This window comes from Chrysochloris asiatica, unplaced genomic scaffold (assembly GCF_000296735.1).
Source record: "Chrysochloris asiatica unplaced genomic scaffold, ChrAsi1.0 scaffold00310, whole genome shotgun sequence".
Classification (NCBI taxonomy): Eukaryota; Metazoa; Chordata; class Mammalia; order Afrosoricida; family Chrysochloridae; genus Chrysochloris; species Chrysochloris asiatica.
The window spans coordinates 1,976,881-2,002,780 of NW_006408828.1; the positions used below are offsets into that span (position 1 = coordinate 1,976,881).

Here is a 25,900-nt window from a genome sequence, read left to right on the forward strand (position 1 = left end):
AAAACAAGTTTTAGCCTATCAGCAAGGGTAGTCCCATAGCCTGGGCATACACGCACACCTGGCTCACGTCAGTGCACTACCATGTGGTGTGACATTGACGCTCACCACACCAAGGGCTTAACTGTCAGGCCTGTGCATAACCCTTCTGGGACAGGAGGGACCTGGGGAAGCAGGAGCCTTAGAATTATGCAACCAGAGCTGTTTGGGACTAGGGCCACCACCCTGGTGACCACAAAAGACCCTCCCTGACAAAATGATCTCAGTAATAGTGATATTAGAGTCAAAAGAGACAGAAAAGGCTGGGAGTCCAGCCTTTCCAAGTCACAGCTGAGGACAACGAGGCCCCAAGCACACAGCCCTGACAGGACTCAGATGAAGACAGACTTGGCAGGTGGTGACACAGGGCCATGTCAGAGCAATTCCTTCTTCCTGCTCCTCAGGCAGCTGGCTCATGCTCAATGTGTTCCATCTTCAGAGGCTAGAGGCTTGTGCTGGTTTTTAAGAGGAGTCCAAGGAGGGTTTAAATGGTCCACACATACCAGAGGCACTTAGAGGCTTAAGTGGGTTATCTAGAAAATTCACTTGAGAAGAAGTCCTCCTAGATGGATGATGCCAGCTCACCCGCCCCATCACCATCAAAGCCCTGAGCAGCTCCAAAGGCCCTCAGTACCCTCTCTGCCTCCAGCCCGCAGAAAAAAAGGTAGGGGCAGCTTCAAGGGGGTCAACAATGTGGGAAACAAGCCTAGATTTAACCCTTATGTTATGTGGGATGAATTGTGTCCCCCCCCAAAAAAAAAATTATGCTGTAAATACTAACTCTTAGACTTGTGGTTGGAGACCTGGTGGAACTGCAGAATAAGCATTGGAATGCTAATCACCAGGTTGGTAGTTCAAACCCACCAGTTGCTCCTCAGGAGAAAGATGAGACTTTCTGTTTCTGCAAAGATTTGCAGCCTCGGGAATCCAGTATAGGGTCTCTAGGAGTCGGAATCCACGTGATGGCAATGAGTTTGTTTGTTTCTCTGCAAAACGAAGGGTTCGTGATTCAAACCCACCAGCCTGCTCTGTGGGAGAAAGATGAGGCAGGCAGCTTCCTTAAAAATGACAGCCTTGGGACATTGGCTACCCAAAATGAGGGGGGGTGGGGGGTGGCTACAAAGGCAAGAAGTGACTGGCTTACAAGCTTTCAAGAAGGAACCTAGATCCAGAGGGCCTGGAGGAAGGTAGAATCTCCACTGGGAAGTATCCAATCTGTCAAGGCGGGACTGATGAAAGGAGATGCTGATAGGTCTCTTGTGATACAATATCGAATAATTGTTATCAGGACTGACTGTGAGGGTTGGAATTGTAAAGGTAGACATTTTATAGCAAGGAGGGGAGTGATTAACTTTTCAGTCTAGGAGCGGAGGTCCCTGGGACCATCAAAGGAGAAGAGCGGAGTGTGGGACCCTACCCAGAGAAGCAGTGATGCCTGAGATGGAGGAAGAGACGATGACATGGAGAGATGGAGCAGCTGGGGACTTTGAACACAGAGAGGGAGAGGGGCTGTGTGCTGATGACTGGGGTGTGTGTGTGTGTGTGTACAGGCTTGCAGGGTATACCCTTTGGTTGGTTGATGATGCATGGAGGGGATTGTAACCATGGCAATGAAATGACATGTAAAACTAATGTTCTCCCGTGTAAACTATCACATAATTCACAATAAAACATTTAAAAAATAAATTAAAGGGGGAAAAAATGACACCCTTGGATACTCTACTTACTTGGTCCTACAGGGCGGCTGTTGAATCTGAATTGACTCGATAGCAGCTGGGGTTTTTGGTGCTTATGGCTACAATCCCACTTGGGAATGGGTGTTTCTTTGTTATGTCAATATGCTGTTGTTGTTGCTCTTTAAGTGCCATTGAGTTGGCATGGACTCATAGCAACCCTGTGCACAACAGAGTGAAACACTGCCCAGTCCTGCTGCAACACCACAATCTGCCACTGTGCCAACCCATCTCGTTAGGGTCTTCCTCTTCCTCTCCGACCCTCCACTTTACCAAACATGATATCTTTCACCAAGGACTGGTCTCTCCTGACAATATGTCCAAAGTATGAGAGACAAAGTCTGGCCATCCTGGCTCCCAAGGAGCACTCTGTCTGCACTTCTTTCAACACAGATTAGTTTGTTCTTGTAGCAGTCCGTGGTTCCTTTAATATGATGGGGCTTCTGAAAGTTCATGGAAACATGAAATGAAAAGAGAGTGGAATTTTTCCAGGAGCTTTCTGAAACCTCCTTGTATCAACATAGGGTGTGTCTTAAGACAATCACTTTTGAGATATAAAACACAGAGAAGCAAACGAGAGAGAAACCAGGCCACATGAAGGTCACAGAGAAAAAGAAGCTGCAAAGAGACAAGGGTCTTCCCCCGAGAGCTGACACAGAGAGAAAGCCTTCTCCTAGAGTTGCCACACAGAATTCAAACTCAGGCTTGTTAAACTATGAGAAAATAAATGTGTTCATTGAAGCCATTGTGGTCTTCCTATTATAGCACCAGAGAATGAAGATATCTCCGTCTCTCCATTTCTAAAAACTCAGACTAAACCCACTGTCCCTGAATCGATTCCGACTCAATACAACCTTATAGAAAAGAACTGTTCCTTATGGTATCTGAGACCGTAAACCTTTATGGGAATAGACAGTTTCATCTTTCTCCCGAGAAGTGGCTGGTGGGTTTGAACTGCTGACTTATCAGCAGTTAATAGCCTGAAGCTTAACCCATAGCATCACCACAGTTCCTCTTAAAAACAACCCACTACTGGATTCCAACTCATAGCCACCCTCTCTGTGGTTTCCCAGGCTGTAAATCTTTACAGGGTCGGAAAGCTTCATCTTTTTGTCTCAGAGGAACTGGTGGGTTTGAACTCCTGACCTTGCAGTTGTGAGTCCAAATCTTACCCTATTGCGCCACAAGGCCTCCTTTTCTATAAACAAGAAGGGTTGATTTCAGTGCTCCTCATCCCCTAGGTGTTGAGTGAATGGAGCCTGGGATGCTAGTTAATACTATGGGCCCTCTCTGTGCCTCAGTCTCCTCATCTGCAGATTGGGGGTGGTTGTGAATGGGGATCCAGTAACCTAGTTCATTTAAAGGGCTCAGAGATTAGCTATTGTTGGGGGACCCTGAAGCCAGAGTGTCTGTGTCCCTTGACCCCTCACACACACCCCTGGGGTCTGTTATCTGTCTGCTCTCAATGGCTCCACCTTGAATCTGGCAACTGGAAGGGGCAGGCAGAGCAGCTCTGGGGTGGGGGACCCCACCACCAGACCTCACAAGTCTCATCAGTCTTAGATGATGCTGGAACAGGGGCCCAAAGTTTGGGACAGGATTGAGCAGCTCCAGGACCAAGACTGTGCCCCCTGCCCCCTGCTTCCCTGTGACCCAAAGTTGTCACTAGAGTAGGACAGAAAGATTTATCCCAGAGGACAGGGCCCTTCCCTGGCACCCCTATTTTCTTCTTTCTAACACCTTAGACATGTGACATGTACACTTGATTTTACCACCCATCTTCCCGCTGGGGGTTCTAGGCTCAAGCACCAGCTGTCCCCTGCAGAAGGGACAGTGTCTGGCATCTGGCAGTGGCCCCGGATTTGAATGAATGAATGGGTTCATGTCACAGGAGGCCTGACCTGTGGTCCTCAGAGGACCGACCGGGGAGACTGGGTAGGGATGCTAGTCCAGATGGAGAGGGGGGTGGTGTGAGAACAGGGGGAGGAGGCCTAGGCTGAGCCTTTGAAGGGGGAAATTCAGAGGGGCAGCAGAAGATGACAGGACAGAGGCCTTGCTAAGGGGTCCCAGCCAGCCTGCATTTAGCCCGAGGCCACAGACCAATGGAGAAGTCTCCTCAAGGTGTCACCAGTCCCAGGAGGCACTGGCCTAGAAGTTGCTGTGTGCCCCTCCCCCCCCAGCCCGAAAGAAAACCCACAGGTGGGGAGGGTCCTCAGAGGACCTAGCCACCCCACCTTTTTCTATCTGTGACCGCTGCTCCTTGCTAAGGACCCAGAGCACCCCACAGCTCTGCTGATGCTGCTGCAGCCAGACATCACCAATCAATCATCATCATTCTAACTCTGAGTACCAGGCTTCAGCTATGTTAGCCTGGAGTTGGCCAGAGCTCCTTCAGCTGAGAACAGGGTTACCCAGGGAGGGCCAGTGGCCAAAGCAGCCTCAGGGCCTTCTCCTCCTCCTGGGGAGGGGGAGGCCGGGCCCATGCCCCAGTGACCCCCAGGCCCAGGGACACTAAGCAAGGACTGCTTGAACAGTGAGTGGCGGGCAGGGAAGGGGGAGCCTCTAGGATTTGGGTTTAATCCCAAGCACGAGGGTGGACAAGGGAAGGATTGGGTTTCTTTCCGTCCGATGGCCAAGCCTTGGCCTGAACTCCAGCGGGCAGGAGCAAAGGCACGTGGCTGCCTAGCCCCTACCAACAAAGCCGTCCTTTATTAAATGGAGATCTCATTACATTCCACTCAGAAAAAGGAAACTGGACATGCTGAAGGATGTGTCCAGGCTGCAGCCCCTGACCCTGGGCCCCAGTGGGCTGTCAGGGTGAGGCGGGGCCAACCACCCTCTGTGGACAAGAAGCGTGGGTGTCCTGAGGCTTGTCCACCTGTCCATGGGCAGAAAAGTGCCCAGAGTCTCATGGAAGCATAGGGTTGAGACTGGGGGAGGGTGGGAAGAGGGGTCCTGATTCATCTGTAGACCCTCCAAGGGCAGTGTTCAACCATACATGGGTTGGAGTGGAGACGGTATGAAGGTCTGCCAACCCCACCCAACATTGATGACCCCATGGGCACTTGGAACAGCAGGGAACGTTGGTAGAGAGTGTAGGCAAAGGTAAGGGCTGGTCTGGGGCACTCAGTTCCTGGGGGCAAGGGTGCCACCTGGGACCCTGGTAAGGGATGGCCACATAGAGGCACTGGTGGCCCAGGGCTCGGGAGTTGGGGTGCAGGAGACCGGGGAGATGTGGCCACAGCTCCCCTTCAGAGGAGGTGGGAGCAACAAGGCATGGGGAGCCTGAGGGGAGAGGGCTGCCCCAAGAGCCCCTCCGTGGGCTGAGCCCCCCTGAACATGGTTCCCAGCTCCTCCATCTTTGGTGTTTTCTGAAGGTCTCTGGAGGGCTGTGGAACCCAATGAGGGCAAGAGAAGGGCCGTCTCCATCTTTCCTGGGACAGCTGCCTGGTGCTGGCTCAGGGCTACTCAGGGTCCCAGACGTTAGTCCTTCCTGGGGCTGATGTTTGGCTTCTGGTCCTTGTTTTCCTGTCTGTCCATCCTGGGGCAGCTGTCTGCTCCAGCTCAGAGGCCCCCCTCCAGGGTAGGCCACGCCCTAGGCCTCCTGGGGGAAGAAGCCCAGCTTGGCCAAAGACATCTCCTTCCGTAGCCTCATGACCTCCCAGAACATCTGCTCCGCTGAGGGTAGAGAAATGGGCACAGCTGGGGGACAGCTCGGGCAGACACCGTCCCCTCCCCTGGCTTCTAGTGCTGCTGCCTTGGGCTACCACAGGACTTTGGGGCACTCCAGCCCTGACCTATAACGGGGCTGGGCCACAGCACAGATGCGGGGGCACCTTGGAAGTTCCTGCATGCTGAACACACACAAGGGGCCTGCACTGACCTGGTGGAGGTAATGCCCCCCACACCCTGACACAATGTCAGGATCATCCATAATGAACCCTGGTGGGGCACCATGCACGCAAGGTCCCTGAAAGGGCGGCGCACGCAGCCCCTTGGGCCCAAGTCCTGGGTGCCCTGGACTTGAATCTCAGACTACAAACTGCTGGGAGGAAGGTCCCCTGGGAACAGAGTTGGACTGGTGGGTCTGGAGCCCAGGAATTTCCGAGTGGGGGACAGGGGCACGGTGGGTGGGGCCTACCAGGGAGGGGGTGCTGTTATTGCTGTCGAGTTGATGCCAACTCATAGCAATCTTGTACAGGGTTTCCGAGGAGCAGTTGGTGGGTTTGAATCACCAACTTTGTGGTTCTCAGTCCAGTGCTGATCCAACAGCGTCCACCAGGAGTCCAGAAAGAGATAGGGACCCAGAGGCAGGGACAGTGAGGGGAGGGGACACCAGGCAGCCACACCAGGTAGTGGAAGAAGGACCCAGTCTCAAATAGCAGGCCAATCACAGGAACACTGCCTCTACCGACCCTGGGAGCTAGGAGAGGGCTCTGTTCTGGGAGAGAGAAGAGAACTCTGCCCAGGTAGTGGGAGGTATGGGCTGGTTCCCTGGTAAGTTCCTGTATGAGGCAGGGCCCAGTTTCTGCAGCTCATATCTCCATAAAATTCAGCAATCAGGAGGTCCATCAGCCCCTCATTAACCCACAACATGCCCCCTCTCACTGGCCTTCTGGCTGGGGCACCCCTGTCCTGAGGTTCTGGTGTCAGACCCAGCAGCCTCCCTCTCCTGGGTGCCATCCCTCTGCTTGCCACCAGGGGGCGCTCACCGTCCTGCCGCACCAAGCCTTGCTGGATGTATCTGATGTAGGTAAAGAAGTTGCACACTGCTGTGATCTGTGGGCAGAAAAGGAGGGGTGTGAGCAGTCTCCCAACAGCGGCAGGTGGCACCTTATCAAGCGTACATATCGAGTGGACAAACATGCTTATCATCCCTATTTTACACACAGGGGAAACTGAGGCACCAAGAAGGGAGGCCGATGGCTGCAGAGATCCCGGAACTAACAAGTGAATTCTTCTCCACGGGAAGAGCTTTGCTGGTGCCCACCCTTCCACAGCCCCTTCCCCACACGGGGCCCATTTCTCAGCTGCTGAGAGTGTTGGCCAATAAGGCACTTAGCAGTTTGGAAGACACTCTGAACTCAGCGAAGTTACATCCTGGCAGACATCTTGATAGCAACCGCGAGACCCTGAGTAAACAACCCAGTGAAGCTGACCCAGGAGCCCGTGACACTGTACATACGTTGTTTTCTTACACAGCAGGAGAAAATGAGCATACCAAGTATGCTGTGTGGCTCCCGTCTATCACTGCCCTTCTCACTCCCAGCCCAGGTGGCCCATAAGGAACCAAGGGATGCCCCCGACTGACTCACCCTGGCCCGGGAGGATGGCGAAATGTAGTATTGGCTCTCGGAGTCACCGAGTCGAATGCGGTGGCGGCAGGCTCGGGCCAGCCCGCTCAGGGCACATGTGCTGCAGGGAAGCAGAGGGGACCGTGGGTGGCTGGCTGGGGACTCACCGGTTCCTGCAGGCTGGACACAGTACTAGGAGGAGGAGCTGTGGGAAGAGGCTCCCCCACCTGAACCCACACTCATGCATCCTGTCCCCATGCTGGTCCCTGGCTCCAGAGTGTTGCTCTCTGCTCCTCACCAGGGTGGCTGAGTCCTAAGCTGGGTCAGGCCAGCATGGGCTTTTGCCTGGATCTCCCCCTCTTCTCCACACTCTGGCTAGGACTCCCCCCCAAACCCACACTAAGGTTAGCAGTTTCCCTGGGGTTTTCCTACTCCCCGGGAAGGAACTATGGAAAGTCCCAAGTAAACCGAGGCTAAACAGATGTCTTGACTGCAGACTTATTAGAGCCTTCAGCGATTCTGGATGCTGTGACTCCGGGATGTGACTGGGCATCCCTCTTGTCAGGGAACACCTACTGATAATCTCTGAAACGCTGACCCGGAGGGTCAAGGCCCTTGAGAATCTGGTCCCAAACACGAGCTGTGGCCTTGGTCCCAAATCCCCCATCCATCCCATGACTCCGTCCACCCAGCATTTCCAGACCTTCCTTCCTTCGGTTCCCTCTTTCTAAAGGGTCCTTCCATACTTGGCCAACTGCTCTTCACCCTTCAAAACCTGGTTCAAAAGTTCTTTCTCCAGATGACGGCCCCTCCCAAAGTAGATCTTGGCTCCCAGTTTCTGCCCCACCCTGTCCCTCCTGACTCCTTTGTTCTGCTGCCGCTGCTTGAAGCCAGCGGAGTCACAGGTGGACAAAACACCAAGGCAGTTAGGTGACTTATTTCAGCATCTGACATCACGTACATGTCACCTAGGGCCTGGAACCTTCTGTGGGAGAGAGGGAAGGGGGCCAGCTTGGGGTCTATGACTGGACACAGGGAGCTCTGCCTAAGGCCTTTCTTGCCCCATGCAGGGGAGGCGCCCCATGTTCCTGGGTCCCTGTCCCGAAGCACACTATAGCCACTGTGTGTGTTGGGGTTTCATGCCAGGACCCCAGGAGGCCAGCCGAAAACTCAGTCCCCTGGCCACTCAGGCTAGTGGGGTTTTCCCCAGTGGACAGGGACAGAATGTGCTTACTTGGTGTTGCCACACTCGACCGCAGCAGCCACCTTGACCACAGGCAGAGTCTGCGAAGCCACGGGCTCAATGGTGAGTGTGTTATCCTCCACAGCGGCCCGCACCAGAGCCGAGAGCTGCGGCAGACAGGGAGGGCAATGAGGGGCTGGGGCAAGGGGAGTGGATCTGGGTCCCTGGAAACCACCTGTGCCCCACTCACCTCCTGCATGGTAAAGTCCAGGCAGGGACCCACATCCTCCCGGTATACCCTTTCCAGGAAGGCGCAGGTCTTGTCCAAGGTGGGCGATTCCCTCCAGGCCTGAAACTCGGCAAACAGGGTGGTGTCCACCTGTGAGGGAGAGTGGGCTGGGGTGGGAAGCAGTCAGGGTGCTGGTCACCCCTGACAGCATAGGCAGGTGAAGAGGAGGAAGAGGGAGCCAGGGAGGAGGCAGGGCAAGCCCTAGCATGCCAGCAGGTGTGTGCCCAGTGGCCATGCAGGTAAGGCAAGTCCAGAGTTCCCCAGGAAGAACCACCTTCTTCCCTGGCACCAAAGAATTTTATACAAAAAGTTCCATTTCCATATGAGATGTGAGGCCCTTGGCACCATGGGGTTCCTGAGCTAGCCTCCCCTTTTTTTCAATCTATAGGTAAGGGACAGAGGGGCACACTGGGAACCGGATTCTCAGAAGCATGCCAAGGAAGAGAAGACAGCAAAGCAGCCCAGATGGTAGTCATGTGACAGGCAGGCTTGGTCCTGAAGACCCTCCCACCCCAGTTCGCTGCCTCTTTAAGGAGGAAAAGTTAAAAAGCAGACCTGCAGGTACACACAGGTACATATAAGGGGGCTTCCAAAAGTGTATGGATAAATGGAATCGGAAGAGAATGAATTTTTCCACATACTTTCTGAAACCTCCTCATATAGGTTCACGCAGGCTCACACGGGTACACACAGGTACATACAAGGGGGCTTTCAAAAGTTGGAAAAATGGAATCGAAACATAATGGAATTTTTCCATGCACTTTTTGAAGCCCCATCATACAGGTACACGCAGGTACATACAGGTATACTCAGGTACACGCAGCACACACAGGCACATGCGCACAGGAGGAGGGCATGAACCCGGGGTGTCCCTGCTCCCCACCCCAGAGAGCAAGGCTGGGGGGCAAAGGTGAGGCCCTACTCAGGAGCCATTACCTGGCGGGACAAGGAGAGAGAGGTAGCAGAGGTGGGGGTGGCGGGCGGCTCCCCGGGTGGGAGCTGCCAGGCCGGTTCGTACGTGAGGTGGATCGCTCTGCTGGGGACCACGCAGAGGAGGAGGGAGAGGAGGGGGGGCAGCCCGGGCTGGGTGGGCCGGGTGGTGGGGCAGACGGACAGACAGACAGACGCAGAGAGACAGACAGGAGGAAGGAGGAGATGTTAGTGTCCAGTCAGACCCTGAGAAGGGGAGCAGAGGCTTTCCTGGGTTACTCTGGGGGCCTGGGGAGGCAGACTGTGTCCTGATGCGGGAGGGACAGGTCTAGCGGATCAGTCCTGGAATCCCCGCAGCCCGAGCAGGACAGAGCAGAGTCTGGGGCAGGACTCGAGGAAGCGGCTCCCACCATATCCTTTGTGAAAGTTCACGAGGCGCAGTCCTGAGCTGAGACCCCGCTGACCACTGAGGAAACCAAGGAGGCGGACCACAGCCATGAACGCCAGTCACACCACAGCCTAGTCCAGAGATGACCACTCCCCCAAGTGCAGTGCTTGTCCCAGTGCCGCCACTAGGGGGCGATGAGGACCAACGGGCCAAAGAATGTCCGGAGGCAGTACTGGGCCTCAGGGCGGGACCTCACAGGGCCGGACAGCCCCTCCCCATAGGTCCATCGGCCTCTGCTCAGCCTCTTCAGGCCCCCAGGGCAGACAGTCAGGGCCATACTTCGCACAGGAGAGAGCAGCGGGGCAGGAAGGGGGCGTCAAGGCCCCCACAGTATACTCCCCTTCCCCTTCCCAGCCGAGGTAAGAGCCTGGCGCTTAGGACCTGCACTGCCCTTGTGGTCATGGCTTGCAGAGGCCCAGAGATGGGCAGAGCGGGCTCCAGACCACACAGTGCGGGGCCAGGCTCTGACCCCGCTGTCGGTTGGCGCTGCACTTTCTCCTTCTTGCGTCTACCACCAGGCGCGCCCCTCACCTCCTTGCCCTCCCTGTCTGGAGTGAGAGCGTGTCCTGCGACTGGACACACGGCCGGGCAGAGGGTGTTGCTGGTGCCTTTGTGACGGAAGTGGCCCTTGCGGGTCCCGGCCTTGGCGGGGCTCAGTAGCTGCGGGTGGAGCTCACGGTTGGGGGAGGCAGGGGTGGACGTGATGACAAGGGTCTTCAAGGCTGTCACCTCCGCCTGCAGCATGTCAATCTGGCCAGGATAAGATAGCTCAGGGTTGACAGCAAACCCCACCCATCATCCCTGGAACAGCCATAATCAGAGAGGGAAACCGAGGCTCAGAAAAGACATGTGACCTGCCCAAGCCACAACTCTGCAATTAGTGCACGTCGGGGAGCTGACTGGGAACTCTGGGCCTCCCACTTTGTAGATGGGCAAACAAGGCCCAGCTGGGGCTTCTGCTTGCTGGGAGAGAGGAAATGACTGTACCTCCAGGAGCGGTCAAGAGCTCCCTGGTGCAGTGGAGGGGTGCTGTTCAGTTCCAGGGGAGCCCAGTGAGCCCCCTCCAGCTCCCATGCCCCCTGGGGTTTGCCCATCCCTACTGACTAACCCCACTGTGTGATGGTGACAATCCCACTTGGTCTGGCTGACCAGTGCTCTGGGGCCAGCAGGCAGCCTCACCTTGCCTCGGGCTTCCTTCAGCTGCTTCTCTGAGGCTGCCTGCTTCATGTTGGCTTCTCGAACCATCTTATGGGCTTCCTGGGAAGAGGGGTGGGCTATGTATGAGTGGCTAGGAGGAGCCGGCTACCCGATCCCCAGGGTGCCCCCTCTGCTGCACCTCAAACAGGCTGGCTGTCAGCTCCTCCAACTCCTCCTCCAGCTGCTCTCGAACCTTGGACAGACGTTCACACTCCTCATCCTTCAGCTTCAGTTCCTGGGGGCAAGAGACAGGTGCTGTCAGCCCCATCAGGGCCCCAGCCCACCCACCCAGGGCAATGGGCCCACAAGTCCACTTTCATATTGCCTGACAATATGAGGGTAAGTCAAAAAGTATTGCTACCAGGGTTCTAGTTCATACCTACACAGGTTTATTCCCAACAACATGTGTTTAGACATGTTTCTACCATTGGTGCATGGCTGCAATAATACACTAGTCTTAGCCTCATTAGGGAGTTCTGGTGTGGCTAATGCGTCAGACTGCAGGGTGGTTTGAATTGCGAGGTCGGTGGTTCAAGCTCACCAGCTGTTCCTTGGAAATCTTATACAAGGTCACTATGGGTCAGAATTGACTCGACGGCACTTAACAACAACAACCTCATTAGGGTGCCTTAAAAAAAAAACAGCCCAGTCAAAACACTGGCTTCTGAGGTTCAATTCAAAGCAGTGAGGCCAGCTCAAAAAGTTATGACAATTACAGAGGACTAGAGTGGACAGTGAAGTGTCCAGCTGATAAGAAGAGAGGGTGTATGCACAAGAATACCCACACTTGCAGATAATACCCACTTAACCTGGCTTCAATGACTGGATGATCAGAGCTCAACTAGAAGAAGAAAGAAGAGGAAAAAAAGAGTAATCTGATACAATTTGATGAACTTGACCTACACCTATGGATGCAGTAACTCAAAAGGGGGAACAAATCTTTACAGCGAGGATCATTCCCACCCCCTTCAATACACAGGGTGGACAGGGATGGGCAACTTGGACATTGGCTACCCAAAATGGGGGGCTACAAAGGGAAGAAGCGACTGGCTTACAAGCTTTCAAGAGGGAGCCTAGATCCAGAGGGTGCGGAAGGTAGAATCTCCACTGAGTAGTATCCAATCTGTCTGGGCGGGGCTGATGAAAGGAGATGGGGATGGCTATTACTATCAGGACTGACTGTGAGGGTTGGAAATGTAAAGGCAGACATTATGTAGCAAAACAAGGGGAGTGGTTGACTTTGCAGTCCAGGAGCGGAGGTCCCTGGGACCATCAAGGGAGAAGAGCAGAGAGCAGGACCCTATCCAGAGAAGCAGTGACACCAGAGATGGAGGCAGAAACAATGAGATGGAGAGAGGGAACCGCTGGGGACTCTAGACCCAGAAAGGGAGAGGGGCTGTGTGCTGACGACCAGGGGGAAGGCTTGCAGGGTATACTCTTTGGTTGGTTGATGATGCATGAAAGGGATTGCAACCATGGCAACGAAATGATAGACGATAGGATGAATGTAAAACTAATGCTCTCCCATGTAAACTACCACATAATTCACAAGAAAACATTAAAAAAGAAAAAGGTTATGGCAACTGTTTTCTGGAATTCCAAAAGGGTCATCTTGATAGATTTTCTTAAAGGACACAGGACCACCACAGGGGCTTATTAGGAAGAAATTTCAGGAAAATTGAAAAGTGCATTTGTGAGCAGCAAGGCCAGGAAAGCTGAGGATTCGAATTCTTTCTGTCACGACTCACGCTTCCACAGTAGCAACGGCTATCTGAGGATTTTGTTGGGAAACCTTGCCCTACCCACCCTATACCCCTCACCGTGCCCCTTCAGGCTTCATTTTGTTCTCCAGATTCAAAGAACATGGAAAAGGGACACAATTTGATTCCCTTGAGGATGCCCAAACTGATGTTTTGATGTGGTGTAAATAATGAAGGTGTGCAGAATTCTTCAGGGAAGATGGGAACATCGTCTTCAGAAGTGCACCGATCTAGATGGAGGATGTGTCGAGAAACAATAGCTTCACGTTTTGATACTTTTGTTTCGTATATGATGCATTTTCCATTTAGCTCATTGCACAAGCTTGACATTACTATCAGTCCATTAGAACTTGAAAAAGGTTTTCAGAGAAGATTCTAAAGTGATTTTAAAGTCACAAGATATTAGTGGTTCCCAGGAGCTGGGAGGAGGAGGGAAGGGGAAGTTATTACGGAAAGAATGCTGAGTTTCTCTTGAAGAAAGACTTGTGGGACTGGATAGTGGTGGTGGTCGCACAACGTGGTGACTGTAAGTGCTGTTGTTGTTTTTGCTCTTGGTGACTCTACGCTAAATGGACTGAAACACTGTCCTGCACCAACCACACGGCTGTAGATGAGGCCATTGGGATTCATAGGGTCTTCACATTGGCAGATCTTCAGAAGTAAATCACCAGGCCTTTCTTCCTTGTTCATCTTTCTGAAAACTCTACAGAAACCGGTTCACCATCACAACCTCACAACCACACATTGAATATGCATGAGGTGCATTGGCCAGAACCTGGGTCTCCCACTGGGAAGGTGAGAATTCTGGCACTGAGATGTAGCCCTCTCCCCAGACCTCTGACCTCACCTTCTGGGCTTTGTGTAGCTCCTCCTTCAGGAACTCCGAGCCCTTCTCCCGAATTTCCACGGAGGAACTACGCAAGCGGGACACGTCCAGCGGAGCAGCTGCAGGGCCCTCTTCCCTGGCAGGGCTCTCCGCCAGGGCTCCTTTGCTGAGGTGGACACTCTTCCAGGGGCCTGGGACAGCCCCGAGGGGTGGCGGGCAGCCCTCCTCGGAGGGGGGCTGGCTATGAAACAAACAAGGGCATCATCAGCACAGGCAGTGCGGGGACCTGAGAGCTGGAGACCCCAGCCCACCTGCCCCATCTGTAAAGAGGGCACTAGAGTTGTTGCAGGGGCCGAATGAACACACAGGAGGCCTCTTGGGGGCAAGTACTGATCTTTGTCAAACTAGCCGTCCAGCTTGGGGACTGTCTGCACACACCAGAGTCTCCATTTCACATCTGGAAAGTGGGACCAGTCCCAAAATCCCTGTGTCACTGAAGGGATTAGAGATGTGTGTAATGCCATACGCACTCAGTGGGAGCTGCCAGCTCATCAGTGTTCTTGCAAATTGTACTAAAATTCTACAAATTCTACTGCATTCAGAGCTGAGCCACTGGGGGACTGGCAGGGTGGAGGCAGGAAGTTTGTGGGGCTCTGTGGTAGCTCTCCTATGGATGCTGGCCGGGTGATCTCAAGAAAACACCCCTCTGTGGACCTCTGGACCTCCGCTTTCCTGACGTCGGGACCCTCCCACCCCCTCGCCCATACTCTTGTCTTGCACGGGAGACCCTGGGGATGGGGGAAGGGGAGGGCCCCGGCCAGGCAGAGGTTTATGCCGACACAGCACCTCTGAACTTGCTCACTCAGCAAAAGACAGCAGTTCCTGAGCCAGCAGCTCCGCGGCCTAGCCTAGTCTGGGCTGGGACACTGCTAACGGCGGGGATGGGGGGGTAGTGTGTGGGTTAGGTAGGGGACTCAAGGAGACTGCACAGGCAGGGGCTGGAGGCAAGGTCACTGAGGGAGAAGGGTGAGACGCAGGGCAGGAGATGGGTCCCCCTTCCTGTCCTGAAGACCCTGGCAAAGCCACCAAACAGTCCCAGAGCCTCAGTTACTCCTCTGATAACACAAAGACACAGGACTCCCAGGAGACCCCAGCCCTTCATGGAGTTCTCAATAACTGTCCATTCAGTCTGTCCTCCAGACAGGCTTCTACTCCTCACGGGCCTGCCTGACCAGGCCCCCGAAGCTCTGATGAGTAAGGTGAGAACATACATCCATTACTTAGCATCCACAGTGTGTGGCTGACTAGGGTACACAGCTCCCCCCCCCCCCCCCCAAGAATGTTCCTGAAATTCTCTATAATACCTGCACTGTAGGAATCAAACAAGAAAGCGCTTGGCTTGGTGTCCACAGCCCTGCTGGGCAGAGACTCCCATCCTTCCTGCTGCTTGTTCAGACACTACTGAGGCTTGGCGAAGCAGCAGACCCCGATGGGCTGCCCACTTCAAGACGATGAACAAACAATTTGGTGAACTGGACCTTTGCTTAAGGATGCAGTGGCTCAAAATTGCAACCGGAATGGAAGGATTCTTCATATCAAGGACAAGCTTGTTTCCTCAGTGATGTTGATGTTGTTGTTGTTAAGTGCCGTTGAGTCGGTTCTGATCCATAGCGACCCTGTAGAGGGTTTCCGAGGAGCAGCTGGTGAGCTTGAACCACTGTTGGCAGTTCAAATGGATTTGAAATCCGGCACATTAACACTGGATTGACACGGATGGGCAATTTAGATATTGGCTATCAAAAATGGGGGTGGGGAGCACTACAAAGGCACGAAATGACTGCTTTGCAAGCTTTCATGAGTGTACTTAGTTGTAGAATGAGGCGGGTAAGGTAGAATCCCCACTGAATAGTTAGCCTCTTTTCCAGCTGGATCTGGTGAAAGGGGACCGGGGATGATGTTGATGGGATTTTATGATTCAGTTGGGAGCAATTGTTAGCAGGAGTAATTGTGATTGTGAAAACTGTAATTGCAGAAGATGTGTAACTAAAAGGAAGGAGTAGTTCATCTTTCATTTCAGGAGCAATCCCAGGACCATCAGGTAGGAGGAGCATGAGTGGAGAGTGAGACCCCTACCTAGAAAAATGGCCACAGCAGAGACGGTGGCCATGGCGGTGGCCTGGAGAGACAGAGCAGCTGCGGGCTCTAGGCCCATGGACTGAGTCAGGCTGCGTGCCTGCGGGCAGGAGGCTGGTTCACACAATGTGCCCTTAAACATTTGTGCTGTTGTTGTTAAATGCTGTTGAGTCAGTTCCATCTCATAGTGACCCTGTATAGGGTTTCCAAGGAGTGGCTGATGAGTTTGAACTGCCAACCTTTCAGTTCAAACCGACCTTGCAGTCTAGTGCCAATTGAATATATATTTTTGTTTAGTATGTGGACATCAAATATTTTTGCGTTGTTCATTTGTGTGTGAAATATAAGATGTAAACGGGGAGCCACAGGAGGGAGTAGGGTAACTGTGGTTGCAGGGAGGGGTTTGTAATCACTGAGATGAAACAAAGCATATGATTTGTTGAATGTAAAGCTGATGATCTTGTCCTGAAAACTTTCACTCAATTCACATTAAAAGGTTTTTTTTAAAAAAAATAATAATAATGAGCAAGAACCACAGGGGCACCACAGGGCATGAGACAGTCTCCCTGACACCTTCCCCCACCCCCAGTGGAACAGCCAAAGTCCAGTTCCTAGTGGAAATAGCAGGGCCACCCCACAGTCACCCACACCTGGGCTACAATGGAGGCAGCTCTCCTTCCCTCTCTCCTCCCCGCCCCCACCTTGGAGGGAACTGGGAATCTGCAGCCCCTCTTCCCCCCTCCCACTTCCTCTCATGACTTAGAACTGTCCAAGGAAGGGACCTCCAACCAGGCAGAATCCCCCATCCTCGACACCCTTAGGCTTCCCACACCAAAGGTCAGTTCACATGGGTTTGAATACCTGAGGTGGTGGGGAACTCACTTCCAGCACTGTGTGAGAAAGTACTGGACTGAAACGTAGGTTTGAACTACAAAGTTGGTGGTTCAAACTCACCAGTTGCTCCTTGGAAACTTTACACAGAGTCGCTGTGTGTCAGAACCAACTCGATGACACTTAACAACGACAACAATGTCCCCACCACTCCTCAGACCAGAGCCTTGAGCTGTAGCTCAAACCTTAGTCCCTACCCCCTCCAAAACAGAGTTCAGGGTCTTGGATAAGGAAACCTGGTGCAGCAGTGATTAAAGTGCTAGGCTACTAAAGGTCAGCCCCTCTGTGGGAGAAAGCTGGAGCTGTCTGCTTTGGTAAAGATTTATAGCCTTGGAAATCCTGTGGGGCTGCTCTACTGTGTCTGGCAGGGTTGCTACGAATCAGAATGAATTCAATGGCAGTGGCGTTTGGATTTTTGTCTGGAACAAGCTGCTGAGAAGCCAAAGTCCTCAGACTGTAGAGAGGGGTGTGCTTAAGGGCTACAGAGAGTAAGAGGTCAGCGGCAGGTGGGGGCACCCAACACTCCCCATCCTGAAGCCAACCCGGCTGCTTGGAGCCCACGGGAAGGCCTTGCAGTTCTCACCGGAAAGGCCCCCACTGGGTCATTTCCCCAGGAAACACGCAACCAGGGAGTGGGGGTGGGGGACGGCTCCCGCCATCCTTACCCACCAGGCCTGCTCTTTTGTCCCTGTCTACAAAACCCTGTCCTGTTGTGGCACTGTGGGTTAATGCGCTAGACTGCAAAGCTGTTTGAACTGCAAGGTCAGCGGTTCAAGCTCACCAGCTGCTCCTTGGAAACCCTATACAGGGTTGCTATGAGTTGGAATCGCCTCAAAGGTACTTAACAACAACACAAAATATGGCAGAATGCAACCAGGGACACCTGGGTCTGACTCACCATGAGTCCCCCTGGGTCAGGGCCTGGCTAGAGCTGTGTGCCACAGGTCTTTCTGTCCCTCCACTTGTCCCTCCCTGTGGTCAGTGCAGGTGACCCTGTCCAGGTCAGCGGGTTGAGTGAAGGTTTCCTATGCTAACAGGCACATTGGGTTCATACATAAGCTGGGGAGGGGGGCAAGGGGCAGCTCCAAAATGGGATGGAAGAGTGGGCTGGCAGGCAGGCTTAGACTGCGTATAAGCCACTGGGACCACCAGGCCCAAGTCCCAGCGAGATGTAGCTGCTCTTGTCTGCAGGAACCCAGCCTAGGGCCCAGCTCCAGGGCCAAGGCTCACTTCCCTGTGCAGTCTAGCAGGGGACGGGGCTGACAGGAGCCTCCGAGGGGGACCTGCACCCTACCCAGGAAAAGGCTTCTCATGCATCTAGGTTCCTCTGCTGACCTTGAAGCCCAGCACAGCGTGTGAAGGGCTTGAAGCCCCTCAGCACACCAGGTCTCCAGGTCCTCTCCCCCAGAAGCCATCGAGCGGGCCCTAGGGTGATGCTGCCGGAAGATGCTGTCACCAGCCTGAGGTTCAGAGAGGGAAAGTGACCAGGCAGAACCACACAGCAACAGGTGGCAGGGTGGGGTATGAAACCAGAGCCCAGGCACTGGTGCGTCACATCCGGATGGGAGGAAAGGGGAGGAATGGTGGTTTCAAGAGAAATGAGGCAGGATGCAGACGGGATTTGAGGAAGTTGGGGGCAGCACCCAGTGGTGGGGGAGGGTCACACTTGCTATACAAGCCAGGCAGGGCCTAGGCTCAGATGCACACACAGACAAAAGACCCTGGAGAGGAAATCATGATAGGTTCAACATTTGGATACCAAAATCAAACCCACTCTTGCTAAGTTAGTTGATCCTGACCCATAGCGACCCTAAAGGACAGGGCTTCTGAGGGGGTAAATCGACTTAAAAAATCAAAGGAAAGGTGAGAAGACCCATGACAGGAATGAGGAACTGGGAGGGAGCTTTCAGGGAAGGGAGGGTGGCTGAGGTGTCTGGGACGTGGCATGTCCTGTGCTCATGGGTGGCTGAGGGAAGAAGTAGTCCAGGTTTGAGGAGAGGACAGAGGAGTTGAAGGCTAGGCAGCCTGGAGACTGGCGGAGCCAAGGCCACAGGGCCTTAAGGGAAGGTTCCAGAAGAACAGGAAACTCAGGTCACATTATCTGCACAGGAGCGAGCTCAGCAAGGCCAGGGGATGGGAGAGGGGATCTTGAGTTTCGCTGAGGTAGAGCCTGGGGTTGGTCCGGGAGCAACGAGCTCAAAGCTAAAAGGGGGCAGAACAGTTTCAGATCTCCCAATAAGCAAAGTAAGCACGGGCTTACTCATGCTTACTCGTCTGTAGCAAACAATTTCTCGTTTTTTTAACCACGTCAAAGATTCTGCTTCTGGGAATGGCAGGCATCAGTCTCTCTCCCACTCCCACAGCAAGGTAAGCACAGATTTACTTATTAATCTGTGGTGAGCGATTTTGACATTTTCATGTCTTTGATGTGGTGAAACCATGTGAAAATATTCACTACAGATTAGCAAATAAGCACAAGTAAACCTGTGCTTACCTGGCTTACTGGATAATCACCTCAGAAGCAGAAGGACAGGTAGGAGCAGAAGGTGGAGGGTCCCTTAGGTAGGATAGCATGTAGAAACACCCTCAGGGACTAAACAGAAAGGTCTGGTCTAACGATTACCTGCCATAGGCCCAGGTCTGTAACTCCCCACACTGGGAGCCAGTACCTGGTCTGGGACAGTGTGGTGCTGGGCAGAGCACAGGGGCTTCCTTACCTGACTAGTGAATCTGACACCCAAAGCCTCAAACATCCAACGTGGCACTGTGGGTTAATGTGCCAGACTGCAAAGTCGTTTGAACTGCAAGGTCAGTGGTTCAAGCTTACCAGCTGCTCCTTGGAAACCCTATACAGGGTTGCTATGGGTCGGAACTGACTCGACGGCACTTCACAACAACAACAACAACCTATCCTGGAGTCCTGGTGTAGCGCTGTGGGCTAATGCATCCAACTGCAAAGTCGGTTTGTACCACAAGGTTGGTGGTTCAAGCTCACCAGCCACTCCTTGGAAACCTTATACAAGATCGCAGTGGGTCAGAACTGACTCAACAGCACTGAAAAACACAACATTACCTATCCTAGGCCAAGTATCCCCAGCCCTGGCAGCGTCCAGAGCCCCTTCTCACCACTTTGATTTCATTTAGGTGCTCCCTTCCCAAATCCTGTTAGTCACAAACCCCATGTAGATGCTGGGAGAGTCTACAAAGAGCGGGGATTGAATGAGTGTCTGAGAAAAGTCTCTCCACCGGTTGGGGTTAGAAAGGGAGGTGGCTACATCCTGGAAGGCTTCCAGGAGGAGGCAGCAGGAAGAGCTGCTCAACTCCTTCCCAACGAAGAGGCCTCCCCTCCCCTGCAGCCGCTGGACACACTTCAGAACCCACCCCAGAGCTTGGAGACCCCTGTGACTTAAGCCCTACAGGCAGGAGTTCACAGAGCTGAGCTCCTCAGGGTAGCCAGGATCCAGAGCTGCAGAATACACGAGCAGTCCATGGCACCTGCAGCCCTGGACGGCCAGCATCCTGGGGGTTGGGGTTGTCCATCACAGCCTTGTTCTCCTTAGAGAGATAATGAGCCCACCTATCAAGGTGGAGAAACTGAGACCCAGGGGCTGTACCAGCATCATGTGGCTGAAACCCCTCCACCCAGAAGCCAACCTTCGGTCTCTGCTCATCAAGTCCCAAGCACCTAGCACTGTGTTAGATGTAAAGACACCCAAGACTCCATCCTCGCCTCCTCACCCGGGAGCAGGCTTGTCATACAAGATCATGGACACGTGAAATGGCAGAGGACAGAGAAAGGAGTAAGTCATTTTTTCAAGAAGTGCCTTGAAGCTGCTCTGGCTGCAGAACCCAGACCCACAAGCGCCGGGTATCCCAAAGGAGAAGATGTGCCAAAGGTCCTGCAAGGTCCAGTCGAGTGAGGCTCTGGGCAGGGCCACTGAGACCCTCACCCAAAGAAGGACCCTCAGGAAGGCTAATGAATGAGCTGGCACCAAGGCCTAATCATTAACAGGGCACAATGCCCCAAGAGATCTGTAGAGATTCGTTTTACAGAAAAGGAAATCAGTAATAATGTAGCCAAGGTCAAGAATAGACATACACACACCTACCCAGGGCTGTCAGACCTGCTGGGGGCCATGAGAGAGAAGCCTAGAGTTATCTGGGAAGTGTGACCCCAAGCAGATGCCTTCTCAACTGCTTCTGGGATCTGGGATCTGGGGTGCTGGCAGCTTGGCCCCTAATCCCTAAATTCTTTTTTTTTTTTTTAAGGTTTTTATTGTGGATTGAGTGAAAGTTTACAGGGTACATACATCATCAATTTCACATTCAAACATTCATATACCTTGTTTCATTACATTGATTATAATCCCCTCCACATACCATCAGTTAACAGTGTTTCTCTCTATCCTCTTTAGCTTTTTTGGGGGGGGGAAAAACTGCCTTTTTGGAATTTACAGTCTCGGCTTTTAGGGAAGGTTTTTACATTTATCTGTGGGTATCCAGGGCTCATGTATGGAATTACTAACCAGCATAACTGAATAATCAGATGAGGGACAGTTTGCTATGTCTGCTAGGTGGCTATAGTTTGATCCTCAGAGCCTATGGTTTGGACAGTCTGCAACGTTTGGGCCCACAGGACCTCGGACTCCTGACCGAGTCTGTACGGTCTGCACCAGATTCCCCCTTATTTATTATTTGTTTACGGGACAATCCCTAAATTCTTGCCTCCCAACACCCACATGAGAGGTGTTCACCTGAAACTCTGGCCTTCAATCCCAAGCAGCCAGGTTCTAACTGTCATAATTTCCCAGCATTTATAAAGCTCTGTGCCCAGACAGGCCCCAGGGAACCCAGAGACACATCCAGAAAGTGAACCAGGAGACAGTTTGGCACCCAATTCATCTAGAAGGGTCCTGGGCAATATGGCAGGAAGCAGGTCTGGTCTCTCTGACTCTGTCCCACCTCCAACCCCAGCCTGGCTGGCCACAGCAAAGGGTCTGTATGACTCTGACCCTTACAATCTGGAGGCCCAGAGATGTGACACTACACCTTCATTGTCACACAGCAATTCAGTGGCTGGGTTTTGCTTGGATCCACCCAACACCAGGGTCACAAGCTTCCTCCAGTCCAAGCTGCTCCTCAAACACATTTAACCCCAGGCACGATTGCCTTAACTGCTCCAGGTACCACCACAAACTTGCCTCAACCACTATCTCGAAAAACTCAGTCCAGTTCCCCAGGGTGGAATTCCAGGAAATAAAATCCTTACCTTAAGCGTGTCTGGCCTCCCCACACCTCATCTCTCCCATGATGGCACTATCTCAACAACCTTCCCTCTAGGGCATGGGATGCCCGGGACTCCAGTTCTGTCAGGTGCCTTGAAACAAATAAGCCCGGCCCTATCACCCAGGGGTTCTGCCCTCATTCTCCAGCTGTGGCTGTGGAAGGGACCACCCATCTGGTGTGTGCGTTATGGACTACACTCCCCTCCCCCCACCTCCCACTGTGGCTACATCTCCTTCAGGACCTGGTCGGATTAGGTCACTGGAAAGAGGAAGTGTGTCTGGCCAATTCCAGGTGTCTCCCACGGCCTTCTGGGGGTTGTGGCCGGGCCCCAGCAGGTTGACCACAGTTGACGGAAAACTAATGGCCTGTACACTGAGTCTGGGAACGACGCCACTAACCCAGGACCGAGTCTGCGTTGCCGCCTCCCAGCCCACACCTCCGAACCCCAGGCTTCAGGATCACCAAGTGGAAGCCCCACAGCAACTTGCAAGCGACCTTGGCAAAGGCCCAGTCCCCTTCCCACTGCGCTGTTTTCAAGGGGTCCTTCAGCTCCAAGTTCCTCCTCCTTTAGACGCATACCCCAGAGTTATCTGGCGTACATACCCCCCACCTCACTCCCGCTCCCGGTGAGACAGGACTAGGAGACCCTCCATCCCGCAGACCCTCCGGGAGGAGCATCCTACCAGGTCTCCCGTTGTGCGTCGGTTCGCCAGTCCTAGGCTCGGTCCCTGGCAAGACCCGGGACGCAGACACGCGGGGACCCCACCCTCTCCCTGCAGCAGCCGGGCCCGGACCCCGCGCGAGGCCGCGGGCGCGTGCAGACCTACCCGCTCCACATCTCCGTCCTGCGGAGCGCCCGGGTGTCCGGTCCCCGCACCACCGCCGCCGCCACCGCCACCACCGCGTCTCACTGGACCGCCCCGCGCCGTCCCAGCCCACCGCCGACTCCGCCCCGGTCCGCCGGCCAGCCCTCAGCCTGTCGGTCCTTCCAAAAGCCTGTGTGACTGTGTGTCCGGGACCCCGGGACCCCAGTCCGACCCGGCCCCTGCGGGTCACATGGCCCAGGGGGCCGGGCGAGGACACGTGCCCAGCCCCGCCCCCGGTCGCCCTGCGCGGGGTGCTCACGCGCGCTCCCAGCTCTGCCCGACTGGCCTCCTGCCCTGGACAGTGCCATCGTTGGCAGACTCTCCCAGCGGACTCCCCTCCAGCCATATTCTGCCCTAGGACAGAGCCCCACATCACCCCTCTCGAGAACCTACAATGGCTCCCAGGATGTGACAATCATCATAAACACCCTCCCACCCGCTCCGGCCCTCCCACCGTGCTCTCCTTCTCTGGGTCCCTGCTCTGTGCCTGTCCCTGTACAACAGCCTGGCTGAGGTTGTGGGGACTGAGGAGGACTGACCCCATAAAGAGGGTTCTCGGTCCTACCTGCAGAGTGCTTATCTGAGGGGCACTTAGCTGGCCCAAGCCTGTCACCCAGCCTCAGGCCTCAGGGATCTCCTGCCTCTCAACACACCTGTTCATCCCTGTCTTTGCCCATCACCCACCCCTTCAAGAATGTACCCCACCCACTCACACACCTGTGTGGTCCCTTAAGCGCTGCAGAAACCTTTCCCTGAATGTCTTCAGCTCATTGGTCTACCTGTCCCTGCCCCTCAGTCCCTCTGATCCACCTACCCCAAACCCTGATCATCTGACTCAGCTCCAGCCTAAGACTGGATCCTCTTAGAGCACAATCCTAATCGGCTCCTGTCTGGGACTGCTGTTCCACCCTCAGTGTCTGGGGCGGTACGTGGTGGAGAAAGGGCCCCTTCCCTTCCGGATGCCACCAGAACTCTGAGTGCTTCCCGGCTCAGGGACTCAGGGACTCCAGGCTTAAGTTTTCAGGTCTCCATTTGGGGAGTCCTGGTGTGGTGCTGTGGGATAAAGCACTGAACTGCAAGGTTGGTTTGAACCACAAGGTTGGCAGTTCAAACTCACCAGTCACTCCTTGGAAACCCTATACAGGGTCACTGTGAGTTGAAACAGACTCAATGGCACTTAATAAGAACATTTGGGGATATGTTTCTTTCTTTCACCCACCACTTCCTGAGTACAAACTATGGGCCGTCAGACAAGAGCTAGGATGCAAAGGGAGGTAAAACAGACAGAAACCCTGCCCTCCTGGGACTCCAGTCTGGTGGGGGTGGGATGGGGACACACTCCCAAGGACCCCTCACTTACAAAGCCACTGTTGGCCCAGGGTACACCTTGCCAAGTGAATGATGCCCTTGTTTAAAATAGACAACAGTGCCCCCTCCCCAGGTGAACGTAATCCATGCTAAGGTACGGGACTTGGTAAGTGGAGGGCAGGATGAATTGTAGGCAAGCCTTACTTTCTCCCTCTGTCAGCACTTTGCACAGGGAACGAATTAGACAGCCCTGCATGGTATCCCTTCTGCCTTTCAGAAGCATTCTGCTCAGATCGTGAATGCCCTTCACAGACCCTGCAGGACAATTGTTTCCCTGATTGTGGCTTCTTAAGAGCAGGGACCAGCTCCTTCTCAGCTCTGCTCCTTACAAGATTCCAGTTCAACACAGGGTATAGTCCAAAGCAGGAATCTTGATTATGTTTGTTGAGCTGAAACCTTCCCAAGAAAGTCTGTCTTGAAACACTACTGTGTCCCTGCTCTCCCTTGCTCTGTACACTATTTAGGGGAAGGACAAGAAGATGAGTTAGGGATGCCAGCACAGAGCCCTTGCCCTCCATTGTGGTGCTGTAGGATCAGCACTAGACTGTGAACCACAAGGTCGCCAGTTCAAACCCACCAGCTGCTCCTCGGAAACCCTATGCAGGGTCTCTATGAGTCGGAACCAACTCGACCGGCACTTAACAATAACAACAGGCAGGAGATAAGACCTGGCCCAGGTCACGGTAACCCAAACTGGAGAAGATAAGGAATGTAGCAGGAGCAGCCCAGGGCTCTACCTCCAGAGCTCACAGAGGGCTGGTGGCCTGGGAAAACCCTTGAGGGAGGTCTCAAAGGACAAGTGAGGGGTCATCATTCCAGAAGCATGGATACTCCACTGATGCAACACGAATATACTGTTATCTCTGCATCCAGTTACCCTGGCTTCTTCCAGCAGCTTCTCCACTGGAAAGGATGGACTCAGAGAGGCTAAGGAACCTGCCTGCTGTCACACAGCCAGTGATGGGGAGGCAAAGACCCCTTACACCAGTATTCCAAAAAAGATACTCCAGAAGCCAGAGGACCTGTTGGAAGTACATAGTCAGGTAGCAAAGGTACTGAGTGCTAGGTGCCTGGTGAGGGTGACTGGGAGACAGAATCAATAGGGTGTCCTTTACCCAGGATCCACCGCCCCACTCCAGCCAAACCCTTATTACCCTCACCCCCAGTCTGGCAGCCCTGGCCACAGGCTCTTATCTGGGGGCAGATGACGGCAGGAAACAGCCAATCTGCTTGGTCCAGGACTTGATTCTGGACTCCACTCACTGTGTGACCCAGGGCGAGTGTCTTGCCCTCTCTACGCCTCAGTCTCCACCTCTGTACAACTGAGTTAGACAGAACGCCCAGAACCGCCTCCTGGAGCTGACCTTTAAGAGACTCCTGAAATCCTCCATGGCTCCATGCAGTCCCCCATGCCTCTGTATGGAGCCCAGCTCTCAACAGCCCCTCCCCAAGTTCTCCTGCAGTATGGTGGAAGCCTCTTCCCTTCACATCCCAGGTCCCTGGCTCACCTGTCTGTGTCCCCAGGCTCCTCTCCCAAGTCCCCCTCAAGTGCAGGGCCCAGGGCTGATGGGGTGTAGTGGACAGTCCCTGATCTCATGGCCAGGTACACCGGGCAATTCCCTCGGGCGGGGCACCTCACAGGCTCTTCAGGGCTGTCCAT

The 25,900-nt window shown here is 53.9% G+C and overlaps 1 protein-coding gene across 1 annotated transcript; it reads right to left on the reverse strand.

The window, feature by feature from the left end:
* Positions 1-5,364: 5,364 nt before the first annotated feature.
* Positions 5,365-25,900, reverse strand: RAB3IL1 (RAB3A interacting protein (rabin3)-like 1). Its single transcript, XM_006875005.1, has 9 exons — positions 25,749-25,900; positions 13,718-13,937; positions 11,250-11,345; positions 11,093-11,170; positions 8,497-8,625; positions 8,298-8,413; positions 7,085-7,184; positions 6,482-6,548; positions 5,365-5,447 (listed from the first exon to the last, which is right to left on the reverse strand). The coding sequence occupies exons 1-9, from the start codon at positions 25,898-25,900 to the stop codon at positions 5,365-5,367; spliced, it is 1,041 nt and encodes a 346-aa protein (XP_006875067.1).